Below are 16,722 nucleotides of genomic sequence, written 5' to 3'. Positions count from 1 at the left end.
CCCTTATTTTCACCTGGCGATCCATCCTATAAGTATGTTGTTTTTTAAAAGAACAAGCAAATGTAGCAAATAAAAGGGATGAGACAAACCATTTAAAACTGACCTGGGTGTTTACAATGATTAGCTTTTCAACGTATTTATTCATGTACAAACTTTTACTGCCAGTGCATCTAACACTCCTCTCCCCCCAGACTAACAATGCTGCTGTCCAAAGGTGCGCTTTTGCTTCTTCATCCAGAGCGGGGGCACTCTAATCCAGGAGGTGTGTTACTGACCAGATCACTAGGGGAAAACCGAGGAAAAAGCCTAACAAAAGCCTAAAAAAGAAAACTGAAGCAGCCACCACGTCTAAATGACTGGTACACTGCAAAATTACATTTTTGGTTTGGGGTTTTTTAGTTTAACGCTGATTTAAGTAAACGTGTCGTGACAAATATGGGGGCTGCCATTGTTACCCTATTTCTGAAATGCTAGCTGTCTAACTGATGTGCTACCCTCTGGCTTTAAGTTTATTTAAAAGCAAAACTGTTATCCTAGTTTTGGATATGGTAGGGAAGGGTTAAACCACATTTTTTTGTATTTGTTTTTTTTTTGCCATCTGTTTCTTATTGGGGAAATTTTCCTTTACTTCCTTGCCCATAGAAACACCAAAAAGTGAAAGGAAATCTCTCCAGAGGAAGGGGAATCCTCTTTTAGGCTTCAGTCATATGACAAAAATGTTCCAGCTGTGGCAAGAATTCAGCAAATTCAGAATTCAGTATGTACAGATGGATGCAGACAATTGCTGCTTCTGAGCCTGTACAGATCAATGGCAGGCTGACAGTGGTCACTTTTTACAGGATCAATGGCAGCAATTGTCCACATTCTCCTGTACATCCAGCCTCAGGCATCCATCAGTTTGTTGTCTCAGCTGGAAAATGTTTGGCATGTTAATGAGACATTAAACAACCGTCAAAGGGGAAAATGTCCTCAATGGCAAATCTTTTGCTCTGATGGCAGCTCAAAATTTGGGATTTTTCCTCACTTTCAGTAATGGTGACAATGGTCACCATAACAAATAGAGAGAGAGAGAGAGAGTGCACGAGAGAGAGAGAGAGCACGAGAGAGCATCCCTAGTGGGGACACAAAACAGCAATGTAGTCTGACAGGGGTTCTGACTCAAAAAAACGTTTTGGCTTTGGATATATTTCAGAATTAATGTAACCATGACAATACGTTTTCTTATTTGTTTTTTGTTTTATTTGTCAAATATACAATCAAAATTATTCTAAAACCTTAGGAGTGTGCTACATGTGCCCCCCCCCAGCCCCCCCTTATACTTACCTGATCCTGATCCAGCAATGTGCATGAGAGCAGCGGCTCTCACCACTCTCATCCCCCTTACTGGACAGATTGACAGCAGTGGGAACCATTGACTCCCACTACTGTCAATCAGGTTTTGTAACAAGGGACACTGTCAGGGAGCGAGGAGCCAGACACACAAGGAGGTGCAATTAAAGGTAGGTTTATTTATACAAAATAAGACAAGAGTCTATGCAAGTCCGACAGCAACAGCTGATGACTTGGTAGGACTGACGTACTCCTGCCGAGGTCGTCTTCCAGGATAATCCAGTCGAGAACCAGCGGGAATCGTCGCCAGAGCCGGGCTCAGAAGCCAGGAAGAATGGTCGCCAGAGCCGGGCTCAGAAGCCAGGAAGAATGGTCGCCAGAGCCGGGCTCAGAAGCCAGGAAGAATGGTCGCCAGAGCCGGGCTCAGAAGCCAGGAAGAATGGTCGCCAGAGCCGGGCTCAGAAGCCAGGAAGAATGGTCGCCAGAGCCGGGCTCAGAAGCCAGGAAGAATGGTCGCCAGAGCCGGGCTCAGAAGCCAGGAAGAATGGTCGCCAGAGCCGGGCTCATAAACCAGGAGGAGTCTTTGCCAAAGCCGAGTCGGTATCCAGGAGAGCAAGGGGTTAACTGAGCAGGAGCTTGCTGCTGTGCAACAGACAGGACACAAATGCAATGGACAGCTACAAACAGCAGACTTATATGTGATAAGCCGCCACCTCCTGGGAGGAGCCGCAGAGGACTGAAAGCATAAAGGATCCCACAATGCTTTGCAGACACCTAAGATGGATGCCAGCACATGGAGCAGCACAAGCCCTGAGGAAAGGTAGGACCTTGACAGACACAGACAAGGTGATTCAGGAATGAGTCCGCATGAGTTCTCCTATAGGAATCAGCTTCCCATGGAGGCACTCGCCGAAGAAGAGGAGTCAGGAGAGACAGTTGGGAACCCCAGAAGCGGAGGATCAAAGCTGTTCTGTGCAAAACTGCAGCAGTATAACAAGTTTATTATTTTAAGGCAAAAACAAAGCTTCAATGTTACTTTAAAAGTGTTTTGATATATATCTGTTTGCTAATGCAGGCCATAGACGGGCCATTTATCGGCCGAATTGTCGGCCGATAAACAAAAAAAATCGGCCGGCCCCGTTGCCAATGCTGCCACCAATGTCCACGAAAAACATCCATTTTTTGTGGATTTTCCAGCATGACCGATAAAAATAAACGAGAAGATCCGTGAAAAACGGCCGACAGGTTGGTCCCACTAACGGCGTGAATATCGGCCAATTTTTCGTGCGGATGAAAATTCGGCCGATATACTATGGCCTGCATTAGTGCAGAAAATAGCGATTAATCGTGCCAGAAATCTTGTGAGCCAATAACTTCACAACTTCCCATACTAACTGGTTTCAGTTACATTGTTCTCAGCTCTCTCTAAGGCTTACAAAACCATAGCCTCTCTATATTATGGACAATAGGAGAGGGGCCATTGTCATTCCAAGACTGGAAGTGTGTTAAAAGCTAACTAAACTGTGCCTGAGCATCACAAACCGAAAACACTATTTAATTAATTTCTAATATTCAAAGCAAACTCACCCATCCATCTATGTCTCCGTGCTTTATTTTGATCACCAGTGCCCTGATTATCAGAGCCCATCAGTGCAGCTTATCAGTGCCTAACAGTGCACGCAGCCTCATCAGTAAAGAAGAAAAAATACTTATTTGCAAAATTTTATAACAGAAACAAAGAAAAAAAAAGTTTTTTTCTGTCTTTTTTCAATTCATTTCATATGGTTAGAATGCTGCATGACTGCGCAATTGTCTTTCAAAGTGTGACTGCACTAAAGCTGAAAATCGGCCGGGGCAGGAAGGGGGTAAAAGTGGCCAGTACTGAATTAGTTAAAATGAGAGTTCAATAATGACAGCCTCTATATTGAATATTTTCATTCGGTGAGCTCAGGATGCAGTAATGATCTTATTGCTGAATCTGGGCACTTGCAAACTAAAGTCATTATACTGAGATTTTAATAAATCAGTAGGATTTTAGCAGTACAGCAGAAATATTAAACAAATGAAATATTTTTGCTCCAATTTACCAAGGATGAATAGTGTGCACAGCGCAGAATGCAATTTATTAATCACGGAGAAAAGCCAATAAAATAAAGCGATCCATTTAATTAAGGGTTTGTGTATATATATAGAAAAAGTATTCAGCTTAAATGGGAGCGATTTATCAAGTCATATCTGCATTAAATGGATATCTTAATGAAATGTTAATTGTTAGCTTGTAATTAGTTGTGGCTCTGGATAAACTGAAAGCACATTCCTAACCTGGGATTTTCTGGTTTAATAAAATATGCACATTTAAAATGTGAAAAATTAAATGAGTGAATTAATTTATTCCCAGGGAATTTGTGAAATGCTTAATTGGAGAAGTCCACATTTACTGCCGAAATAATTTAGAATTTCAGCACTGTAAACAAAATTACTGTGCCAAAAACAAATGTATCAGTTTTCTTTACTGTTCCTTAAGAGGCTATTTAAATTCAACTGTTTGGGCCAGTGCATGCCTTCAAAATCAAATTACTACAAACAAATCAAGGCAACAATTTAAAGGCAACGTTTGCACTTGCAGTTGGGGTTTTTAATGCTTCCAACTACTCGCCTTAAGCTGCAAAGGCAGTGGATAGGGGTGTACACGTTATCCCCCCACTGCATTCAGCAGTCTAAACCCCCCACTAAGCATGACCCATTCATCTGAAGAGAGCCAGGTCAAAACTGGGTGCAATGTGCTCAGTAGTGGTGCAGTGGTGTGGATTTTAAGGGGGTTAAAACAAGCAGGAGGGGATGGCATAACACAACCTCAACGCCTATCAAACAAAGATTTATACCTTACATTTGGTGGCAACCTTAAAATATATAAATCAGACAATTTTTAAAACAAATTTGACATTGTATTTAACACATCAGTACATGTTTTCCCCATAGAGTATAACAATTCTTGAAAGCATACTTGCGTGACAATATTTAGTAATTATTGCATAGAGAAATTAGCAAAATCTCTTGAAGCTGATATTCAATTTGCAACCTCATTTTAGGGAACCACATGTGCATTCAGCCTATATCCAACGCGCTTCGAATACTTTAATGTAGATTCTTCCTCAGGGAAAGAATACTGCTCTACAACAACAACTGTCAATAGTTACACTTTTTGTGCATATTATTGGGAAAATAAGAATTGGAAAACCAACTATTACAAGTTTTTTCCGTAAAACTTTGTCCAATTTATATATTTTAAAGTTGCCTTAAAAATCCCACCAAATGTAAAGTATAAATCTCTTTGTTAGAAAAATAGGGATGATGGCAACCACACCCTAGGTTAAACCGGATGACTCTCTTATCTACTATGACTATCAAATGCTTAATGTGCACCCTTCATTTCATTTTCACTGTAAACATCTTGATTTTATTACTGACCATCACATCTTGAAAACTGCCATCAACTCAATAGGGGGGGGAAGTAACAGCATGCACAGGTTTCTCTTTGACTAAATGCATTTAGGGACTACATGTCCCAGTAGGCATTGTCCCTACACAATGCTGATCACTCTCCTAGCAGATGTCGCTGTGCAGGTTGCAGAATACTCAACTTCATGACTTGTAACACCCACCAACAGTGGTGCTGGTATCATGACATCACCCATTTTGCTGTGTAGGAACCCATTCAAGCTGTGAATACCTTGGATCCCTGAATTTAATAAAAAATGAAATGCTTAGGAAAAAAAAGAAGATGTGGAAGTGAAGACAAGAGGCCATCAACTACAGAAGGTAAGCTAAAACAGGGTATATATTCCTGTAGGTGTTGCCTGGTGTGTTACAGAAGCTGGCTATGCTGCTTGCCTTCAGTTCACTGGTCTCTATTTCTAGCATCAGATATGTCCATACTCACAAACAGTACAGAAAGACATTCATGAAATATGGAGCTATTCCTTTAGATCACTCATTACAAATTAAATGTTTGAATATTCCAACTTAAAAAAAAGGATATGAATGTTGTATGCAACATCACTGTTTTCATGTATGTTCTAGTTTCATGAATCATCTACCCTACATTACTGTGCTGATCTATTACATAGACCAGGCTGGTAACGTAATGATGAATATAACATTCCCTGCACATTCATCACACATTCACAGAAATAAAATTTGCTTTGTACATTCATTGTTGGAAGTGGTGAAGCTGCATTTTAGTTCAGGTTTTAGATTTCTAGTCACACCTCCCCCACGTTACTGCACACACATTAACTTGCATTTTCTTTATCATACATCATGGGACACATAGTAGGCTATAATTATTAATCTCTGGTTATGCACTACCTATAGGTGAATGGACACTTGCAGATCAATCAAACAGAAAGTCCTTTGCTATATGACCCTTCCTATACAGGAAGTACTTCAGTTTTTCCTTCAGTGTCTGTAAGGTGGATGGTCTCTAATTTGCTGCATGTGTTATTGGAGCATACTTGGAGGTTCCAAACAGTTCTTCTGTGAATCAAGGACTGGAATCAGATCCATTCAGAAAGCTGTTTGCTAAAATGGATGGTACCTGAGCCTTGTTGGATAGGAGAGAAGAATTCTCAAGGTTTGCCTGTAATGTAATGCAGTGTTTGTTCTGACCAAGGTGCCTTTGAGCAGGGTGCTATACAGGTCCAAGGGGGTGTACCCCAGATGTAAGGGGGACCTAGTCCTTGAAGATATTTTATGACAGAGTCCACCATGAGGGGTGAAGGTTGAACTCCTGTTATGATTCAGAGTCCTGGGGCAGAAATGGTAAGTTTACATTTGCAGTGTTTCTTTGAAAATCTCACGGTCTGGTCATTCTCCCTGGCGCAGTGTGCGGTTTGGTCTGGCCAGGCCTTGCTCTGTGTGTCTCTGAAGGAGTATTGGGCTTCAGTTTTCTCTTCCAGCCACTAGAGGCCACAAGGCCACTCTCTATAGCCTACTCTTGTGGATGCAGGAAGTAGAGGGGTGGCCATTTTGGCTTATGGTTGAAGTCACGTGTGAACTGAAGGATCAGTGAGGCTCCTGAGAGACAGCAGGGATATGGAGCAGTCTATGGCTGGATGTTGATGTATGAGTACTACCAGTGGGTAAGCTCCATGGCCAGACAGGACACAATTATACACTGCATTAGTCTGCATAATCCCAGGGGGCTTGTACAGTGGTTTTCTGATACACCCCTGTATGGATATCAGTGCACTTACAGGAGTTTTTGCTCCAGAATAGCTTGATCTGCAGGAGCTTACATTTAGACTGTACTGAAGCAGCACAGAGGCATATATGCTTGGCTATCCCTGCAAAACTAGTATGAGGCCAAGTGCAGTTAATTTTGAAAAAAGTTCTTTGATGAAGCAGAGCGCTTCTAGAAAGCGGATCAGGGCAGGTGCAGCATTGTATTACGATATTGCATGCACACCTGCATAATTATTTGACCTATATACTTGCATAAACTGCATACCTACATGCATACTGAAGTGCATAAACTGCACACGTACATGCATACTTATACTTGCATAATCTGCATTCCTACATTTTCATAAACTGCATACTTATACTTGCCATATACTGCATATGAACATGCATACTTAAATGTATATTTGCATAAACTGCATATGTACATGCATACCTAAATGCATACTTGTATAAACTGCATACTTTTACTTGCATATTTGCATAAATTACATAGGTAAACTTGCATAAACTGCATATGTACACACATATTTGCACAAACTACATACTTACATGCATACTTGCATAGACTGCATACTTATACTTGCATAAACTACATGCATACTTTTGTGAACTACGTACTTGTATAATCTGCATACTTACATAGCTAAGTATCTGTATACTTGCATAAACTAAACTGCATACCTATGTACCTACATTGCTGCATGCCGGTGTTTTTGCATAGCTGTAGACGAACATGGCTATGGATCTGCCTCCCTGCAGGGACCCATAGTTAGGTGGCAATATAGTTGCTGGTCTCAGAAGAGGGAGGCAGCTGAGTGGCAGGTGCACCTCCCACAGGCTCAGTGGAATCAGGGGGGTAATCTGGCGGTGTTCGCATTACACAATAGACCAGTGGTGTCAGGTGTATCTGGGTCACTGCATTTGTCTGGCATTGCAACTATCACTGGTGGCGGAGCAGCAGTGGATTGTGGCCGCATCACCCTGATCTCGTCTGAATTCAGAAGCTTGGCAGGGTCAGCCCTGGTTAGTACTTGGAGGGGGGACTGTCTGGGAATACCAGGTTCTGTAAGCTTCCCCGCCCTTACCCCCTTCCCCCTACACCCAGAGTTTGAAGCTGCTGTGTTTTGAGAAGTATCTAGGGCAGAGGATACTAGGGCAGTCTCTGAATTGACTTGCTTTGTCTTTAGGGGCAGAAACCTAATAGGTTAAGTACTCCTCTTGGGACCTTCTGGGTTCATCACAGAGTTATCAGGCTTTTGCCTTGCATTTTCGCTTGGAGCAGAAGTTATGGGCTCATTATTGTATGGGGATCTAGATCACATGACTGGACCAGAGTGGGCTGAAAATAGGTAAGTATTTAAATCTGATTTTATGCAGATTAGTTAATATAGGTGTTAGAAGTGGGGAAGGGAGCATTTTAAAGACCAGTTAGGCATTACCTGGAATTCTACTTTAAAGGTTTGGGAGTACAGGAAAGTTGCCCATTTGACAAACCCTAGTGTTCTCACAATTGTGTCCAATAATTGAAGTTAACGTTCAATATAATAGTATTGAAAGAAATGTAAAGCATTAGACAAATAATTAGGTTGTTAATCTGATTTTAACTACAATTCTAATGTATTCACTTAATTTGCTTTACACTCGATGATGTAAGGTAATTTCTTTTGGGAATTATCCAATTAAGTATTTCTACACAGAAGATTAAATACCCCATGGTAAAACATAATATAAACTTTATGAATAGATCCCCCATTTCCAATGGTGGGCAATCAGACTGTATTAAATCAGAACTTTCTATATGCTATTTTCAAAACATTTACCAGCCATTCACACAAAACTATTCTTACTGTACATTAAACATTGACTGCAGTTTCAATGCTTTCAACTTTTATTAAAGGATAAGTTCACCTTTGTAAGAAAAAAAACAAATAAATGCACATCTTTTTGCAGGTATTTATTATTTTTTTACTATGAGCCTACAAAGCAATGCACCTGCAAATCAGTAGATTATGGATGCAATGCAGGGTTCTTGCAAACTTGTCAGTGTATCTGTCTGCTTGCTCTACATATGGGCAGGCAGTTACATTCTGGCAGGAAGATTCAATAAACTACTAGAGTGCTCCACAGCACCCTTGTAGTTCATTGAAAATCACAAGCCGCCAGCTGCAAAGGCTTTCCGTACTTGTAGGTTCCCATTCACAGAACACTGTGAATGAATCACACGGCTGGGCATTAAGAAGATCACCCACTCAGTGTCAAAATTGGGGACTGGGGGGGAGTGAGGGCTGGTGCTTCTGCAACATATTACATGTTACACCCTGAATATGGGTGTAACATGTTACAAAAGGTGGAGTTATTCCTTAACAGACAAACAAAGGAATGAAACAAGGGTGGGGGAGAAAATGAGGGACAGGGAGGAGAAAGGAGAGGAAAGAACTGACACAGATACAAATACAATGGTTATTAAGCCACTGCAATACCAATGGATTGGATAGGAGAGGAAGGGGGGAGGGTGTGTGAAGGGCCGGCAAGGAACTACAATGGACTCACAAATAATTACTATGGACATCGGGAGCATGGGACATAAAATAGGCCCGGGCATTTTAGACTGAGCAAGCAATTTGTCCAGCATCCAGGGGGGTTGTTTGAGGGGGTGGTTGCTGATGAGATATTCATTGTCAGTCCTCCGCACTGTAATAAAGGCCACTACAGCTCCTTCTGTCCCCTGCTCTGCTTATAGGATAACATTGTTGGTGGAGTGGGGGGCCGGGAAAGGAGACACAGGCATGGCCGCATAGCACCCCCCTCTCTTAAGCACTCTGTATATCAGATATATCTAAGTAGATCACTCTCTGTCTGTCTCTTTATATATGGGGTTCCTCTCTATATAATCAGATCTCTTCATGTATTGGACCTTTCTTTGTATATATCGGGATCTCTGTATAGTAGTTTTCGCTCCCCCTGTATATGGAATTGCTCTGTATAGCTGATATATCCATGTATCTGACCCTCCCTTCTCTATGCATAGTAGATTTCTCTGTATAGAGGATCTCTCCATGTATCCAAACTCTGTATTTATGAATAGTAGATGTCTCTGTCTATGGGACCCCTCTCTGTACATGGGTTCTCTCTGTGATTTGGATTTCTGTCTGTCTATATAATAGATCTCTCCCAATCTCTCTCTGTGTATGGGATCTCTCTATACAGTAGATCTTTCTGTATACAGATCCATCTCTCACTCATATCTCCCTTTCTTCTTCACTCTCTCTCTGTATATTAGACCTCTCTCACACTCTCTGGGCTCTCTCTGTACCTCTATAAAGTGGTTCTGGCTCTCTGTCAGTTACGTGTAGTTGCTTCACAGCCAGGCTAGGCATGGTGTGGCCACTGAACACTCCTCCCGAATGTCAGTCCAGATCATGACCCCTCCTAGTTCCTCAGACCTTCCATTCAGCAGAGTAGCCGGCTGGAACAGCTTGGGGACTATCTTCCTACTCCTCACCTCACCCCTTCAGTCTTCTCTTTCATTACTAACCTACTAAGTGACATATCAGCATGGATATCACTCCACTTCCTCAAACTAAATCTTTCCAAAACTGAGCTCTTAGTATTCCCTCCAGCCCGTGCCCCCTCCCCTGACTTCTCCATCAAGATCAATAACACAATCATCAGTGCCTCCCCTCATGCCAGGGTACTAGGTGTAATGCTAGACTCCCATCTTTCCTTTCACCCCCAAATCCAATCACTGTCCAAATCATGTAGACTTCACCTCCACAACATCTCCAAGATACGGCCATTTTTAACTTCGGAAACTACTAAGCAACTTATTCACTCCCTTGTTATCTCTCGCCTTGATTATTGTAACTCCCTCATCGCAGGCTATCCCCTCTTCAGTCTATCATGAATTCTGCTGCCAGACTCATCCACCTTACTAACCGTTCTGTATCTGCCACCCCTCTCTGCCAATCCCTCCACTGGCTTCCCATTGCACAACGGGTAAAATTCAAAACATTAACAATAACAAATAAAACCATCTATAACTCTGCCCCAAATTACATCACCAATCTTGTCTCCAAATATCACCCAAACCGTACTCTCTGCTCCTCGCACCACCTCCTGCTCTCTAGCTCCCTTGTCTCCTCCTCCCATGCTTGTCTCCAGGACTTCTCCAGAGCTTCCCCCGTACCACTAGCCCCTCCCTCTTATATTGTAAGCTCCTAGGAGCAGGGCCCTCCTAACCCTCTTGTATTGAACTGTATTATGTCTGTATTGTCTCCCATTATATTGTAAAGTGTTGAGAAAACTGTTGGTGCTATATAAATCCTGTCTAATAATAATAATCACTTCTGATGACTCTAGCTCCTCCCACAGTGGAGCGTGACAGCAAGGACAAGAGACACAGGCAGGCCCGCATAGCGGGAGGTGAGCGGCAACCGTGGTCTGGGTAAACCCTGTCCGGACCACGGTTGGCACTTATTTCCCGCTGTGCGGTCCAGTCATCAACAGGCCACGGACCGGTCCTATGGCCAGTACTGGCCTGATGGACATCAATGACAGACAGGTCAGTAGAGTAGATAAAAATAAATTGTTACAGCTACTACAAAGTGTATGTGCTAAACAAATCAGATATACACATTAGGCTAAACTGGAGGTTACCCTGCTTCCTATAGATAGTTTTAGAAGAACATAGCTCTTGTGTTTTCCAACCATGACTATTTCCACTAGAATAATTCCAAACAGCTCCTCTCTACATTTGTAAAGATTTCAACTTCACTTACTTAGATCGCAGACCCATTTGTCTGTCATTAGGACATGTCCAACGGTTAGTAGAGTTTCCAATCACCGTGTCTGTCATTGTTCAATGCCTGGTAGAAAATAATATAAACATTTGTCAAATTATAAAATAGGTATTCTTAAACCAAAAGGAAATGTCAAAACATATGCAAGTATTACATTCATAAAAATATTATATTTATATATTGTACTCGTGAACATAAATATTTATGTATTCCACAGCAAAATTTGCAATTTTAATTTTTTTTTTAGAAAATTATACTTCAGAATTCGAAAGAGACATAAGACATTCATCTAGAATTCCAAATATATATTACCATATACTGTACATCCTGCAGGTAGAGCCCTGTGCTCTTTTACAAAATGTCCAGTCTAACCTTTTTTATTGTTTTTATAGCATGTTTGAATCTACATACTGCTGATTACCACCACTGCTGGATATCTATTCTAAGCAATCAACTATTCTTTCGGTAACAACATACTGTTTAATGTTAGTTTTGAACTATCCTCTTGCTAAATTGAGGTTGTGTCCCTGTGTTCCTGATTTTAGCTTCATATTAAAAATTCTGCACTCTGGAATTAATTTAAAGGTTTTAATCATGTCTCCCCTATCCCTTACTTTCCCAAGACCATATAAATATATATAGAAAGCTTCAGAAGTCTCTCCCAATATATTATTTTATCCTTCTAATCATTCACCATTTTTGTTGCCCGTTTCTGGACCCGTTCTATCTTATCAATATCTTTTTGTAAGTGAGGACTCCAGAACTGAAGCCTAACTAAACATCTATACAGGTGACTTTCTCTTGCTGGTGATCCTTCAAGTGATGCACCCAAAGAATTCTATTCCCTTTCCTAACTACCAGGTCATTTTGCAATCATCTGAAATATGCACCCCCAAATCTTTTTCTTCTCCAGGTGTGACCGGTACTGTACCCCTAATAGTGTACTCGTTCAGAGGATTCTTTTTTTTTAATTGCATTTTTTTACATTTGGAAATCTTGAACTGCAGTTTCCACTGTTTTGATCAAACTTCAAACAATGCCAAAATGATTCTCTATGTTACAGACGTCCCCAGGAATATCATATCTATTGTAAGCCTTTATATTTTCAGCTAAAAGACATACCTTGCCCACCAAACCTTAATTTATATAATTTACAAACAGAATGAATAGAACAGAACCCTGTACAGAGCCATGTGGTACACCACTAGTGACTAGTCTCTGTTCAAAATAAACCCCATTTACAACCACACTTATCCTTCAGCCAACTTCATACCCACTGAACCACCCAAGGGCTAAGTCCTAACTTTTTATGAGATGGGAAACTGTATCAAAATGTTTTTCTGACATATATCATGGTATTATCCTTGACTCACTAAACTGAAGTCCAATATGCAATTGTAGAGCTAGGACTCTCATAAAACGTTGCAGGAGAATATGGTGTTTTAGTAAGCTTTACATACTGTATACACAAATGTAAAGACAACAACATGCATAAATGTATGAGAAAGATTGATCAATGCCATCTTTCATTTTCTCTTGACATTCTGGTATAGAACATAGCTACTATAAATTTATCTTTCTACATAGAGTATTCACTCCTTTGTCTCTGACAATAGTATTTCAAGCACTGAATAGGCAGTGTCACAGGCTAGCCTTTTAATGCATTAATCTTTTCTGACAAAGAAATTCCATTCTGCTTTGTTTAAAGTGTCTTCTGTGTACAACTTGACCTCTAATTATAAGAGCACTTTTAAAACCAAAAAGTAGGTAGAATCTAATTAGTCCTTTACTCCTCTGTATTTCACTAGTAACATTTGAAATTTTATCTTTAAAAATATGGATGAAAAGAACAATACATATACTAGATACATGTATAAGAACATTAAACAATAGCTGTATTCCACCAATAATAACTGCAATGTTATTTTTTTTTTTTTAAAAAGAGTAAAAAAGGAAGAAGGCATAAACTGCATAGGTTTCAAACAACGCTAGGATGGCAACCAAACTAACTTAGCCAGCACAAGACAACCCTGCCTTCAGCCATCAGGTCTCATCAATTTTTTTAGCAAAGTAGTGCTGGGAGCATGAAAATAAATACAGAGGGACCTTTGTCCCTCATTGAACTCCAAGAAAAGGATTTTACAGTGAGTACAAAATCCTTTATGTCCATTGAGGGACACAGGAATTCTTGGACTGTCTGGATGTCCAAAAGCATTGCAACAGAGCAACAAAATATAACAAGCCCAAGAGAAAAAAAAAGGAAACCTAAGGACTTCCTACAGAGTCCCAAATATCCACAGATGACCAGGTGGAGGCCTTGCAAACTGGAAAAAGTTGCTTGATGATGACAAAAGCAAGAAGCACTCTCAAACTTAGTAGCATGCAGCTTGACGGAAAACCCAATTTATGAGATCGTAAGCTTAGCTGATGATCTTTCTGAGATACCTAATGAAGGTGGAAAGGAAACCCATGTACCCTTATATGATCCATGCAGGATTACAAATGTTAATCAATCTTCCTGTAAGAAGCAGTGACAGATTCCCATAGCTCAAATCACTTCCAAACAATAAATAGAGGGTATTCTACTTTGGTGCACTGTAGCCAGACAGAGGGATAGAAGAACATTGTCCCGGTTAGGTGAAAGGAAGAACTAGAAAGAAAGACGAGAGAAATCCTGGTCCTTACCACAGCCCTACCCACCATAAAATATTCTTGCAAGAAAAATCCAACAGTTCAGCTGTTCATCTCAGAGGCGGTGACCACAAGAAATATCTTTTATGAAGAGTAGAGAGAAAGAGAAAATGCATCTAATGGGTTCAAATTACAATCTTTGAAGGTCAAAAACAACCAAATTCTGATCCTACAGAGTATCAGGGGGACAAAGATGAGTCACTACATGAGAGTCTCCCTGTATAAAAGGTCTTAAAGGATAAGTTCACCTTTTAACAAAAAATAATAAATGTACATTTTATTTGCAGGTAAAAAAAGTGCATTTATTGTTACTTGTTTCTGGAGCCTGGAAAGCATTACACCAGTAATCAGCAGATCGATGGTGCCATGCAGGCCTCCTGCAGACCTGTCATTGTATCTGTGTGCCTGTACAACTCGTACGGGCCAACAGATACTATTGGCAGGAAGACTCAATGAACTACCAAGGCACTCTACAGTGCTGTGGTAGTTCATTGAGAACGACAAGCCGTCGATTAAGGAATGAATTCGTTTTTTTAAAGTTGTGACAGCTAGTGGGAGGGAGAAGATCCCCTGCTAGCTGTCACAAAAGGGGATCTGGGGGGAAGCAGGGGGCCAGTCTATTCATAACATGTTGCATGTTACACCCTGGATATGGGTGTAACATGTAGCATGTTATGAAAGGTGAACTTATCCTTTAATTTGAGGAGTGTAAGACCAATGATCACTGACACAAGACAGATAGAGCAGAAACCTAACCATTAAAAATTTTGCGAGCCAAACACTGGTCCAGACCAAGCTGCAGGAAGAACAGGAAATGTCCCACAAAGGAACTCAAGAAGTAAAATCTCCAAGGCTCACCTAAAGTGAAGAAGTATTTGATGTCTGAACTAAAGCCAGTGACCTTTAAGTGAAACGTCAGAAGATGCTGACAATCTGGCATTGCTCTCTAATCGTCTGTGAGGAGTCTTACTAGGTCAGGCTACTACATCCACATGGACCAATCTGGAGCAATGGGGAGCAGCAGAATGCCCTCCATCTCAATCCTGATAAGCAGATTAGGAAGAGGTTTCAGGGAAAGAAAACACAGATCAGAATGTGCTTATCCCAAGGAGCCACAAGGGCATTCGTTGCTTCCATTAGAGGATCTGTGTACCTGGAAACAAACATGTTCTGTTTGTTGTTGAATCTGGAGGTCACGTGGTCCACATCCAGCATCTCCCACCTACAAGTCCTGGAACACCTCTAGGTGTAGGGACCACTCCCCCAGGACCAGGCCCTGTTGGCTGGGAAAGACTGCCTGTCAATTGTCTACACCTGTGACATATATGGCAAGAGCATGAATTTCAGCTCAAGACAGAATCTAAACTACCAGTCTTGCCATGCCAAATGTTTTGTCTCTGCCCTGATGGTTGATGTATACAACTGCTGAGGCATTTCCCAAATTGAATATGGATTGGGTGATTAGTAGGATGCTCCATTGCAGAGACAGCCAAATTGTCTGAAGTTTCAGGATGTTTATCAGAAGACAAGATCTCTCTGACAGCTAGGTTATCAGTGACAAAAAGGGATTGATCTATCAAATATAAATGGTTTACTAATATATGGATCTGGACTCAAAAAATGAGGGTTGCTATGTTATAGCAAATAACTAGAAATGCTAATTGCGATGAAGCAGTACCTTTAAATATCTAATTTTTGTCTGTGTTTTCTCCTGCAAAAGCAGTGCACTTCCTAATATGTGATATGCCTAGGCACTTTGTAGCCTCAGCACTCTAAATTTGCAGTGTGAGATGATGCCTTGGACTGCTGGATTTGTAAAGAAATTTGGTGATGCTGCTTCTTTGCTGGTTGCTGTTCTACTTGCTGGAGTCTTTGACAGAACAATGCAAAGCCCTGCCTCCACACAGAGAAATAATGCATAACAGGGCATGGTACTGTAGGTCTGAAATGAGGAAAGATCAGCTACAGGGAGCTAACAGGCAAAACTGGTGACTAGTCCTCCACCCCCTGTCTACCTTTTTCTGGGCACAACTTCCAGAGTTCAGGTCCTCTAACCACTTCCTGACCATCCTATAGCAAAAGTATTGCTACAGGGCGGCAGGGATGTGCAAAATCACGTATATACAGTATACACGATTTGCATTTTCCCAGGTAGGGGGTGCGCGCTCACGTTCGTGCCTCCCTACCTGCGCCGCCATTGACTCCTCAGCATGTCAATCACCGGGTCCCGGCCGCCGATTCTTGACTGGTGCACTCTGATCGTCAGCAGAGCTGACAGGGGAGAGGTCTGTGTGCAAACACAGGTCTCTTGCCTGTCAGCATGGACATGCTGCTTTGTACTTCTCTGCACAGCATGTCTCCTTAGCAAAACACACACAGCACACAGTTAATCCTTTGATCGCCCCAGATGTTAACCCCTTCCTGCCCAGTGTCATTAGTATAGTGTCAGTGCTTTTTATTAGCATTGATCACTGTATTGGTGTCACTGGGGATGTCAGTGTCAGAATGCCCGCTGCAGTCCCGCTATAAGTCGCTGATCACCACCATTACTAGTAGAAAAAAAAAAATTCCAGTATATATACCACCATTTGTAAACACTATAACTTTCACATATACCAATTAATTTACATGTATTGGGATTTTTTTTTTTTTAGCAAAG

General features: G+C 41.2%; 1 protein-coding gene across 1 annotated transcript in view; it reads right to left on the bottom strand.

Moving 5' to 3' along the window:
• The window catches only part of RPH3A (rabphilin 3A), a 395,508-nt gene that overhangs the window by 263,367 nt on the left and 115,419 nt on the right, over positions 1-16,722 (bottom strand). The window contains exon 2 of the mRNA XM_089677017.1: positions 11,352-11,438. Within this exon, the coding sequence (XP_089533143.1) occupies positions 11,352-11,428 (77 nt within the window). The 5' untranslated portion in view covers positions 11,429-11,438. The remainder of the gene's footprint in view (positions 1-11,351; positions 11,439-16,722) is intronic.

This window comes from Staurois parvus, unplaced genomic scaffold, assembly GCF_062004578.1.
Source record: "Staurois parvus isolate SC_StPar_1 unplaced genomic scaffold, SC_StPar_1.0 ptg000014l, whole genome shotgun sequence".
Classification (NCBI taxonomy): Eukaryota; Metazoa; Chordata; class Amphibia; order Anura; family Ranidae; genus Staurois; species Staurois parvus.
The sequence above is the reverse complement of the archived record's forward strand: the minus strand, read 5'-3'. Positions and strand labels throughout refer to the sequence as shown.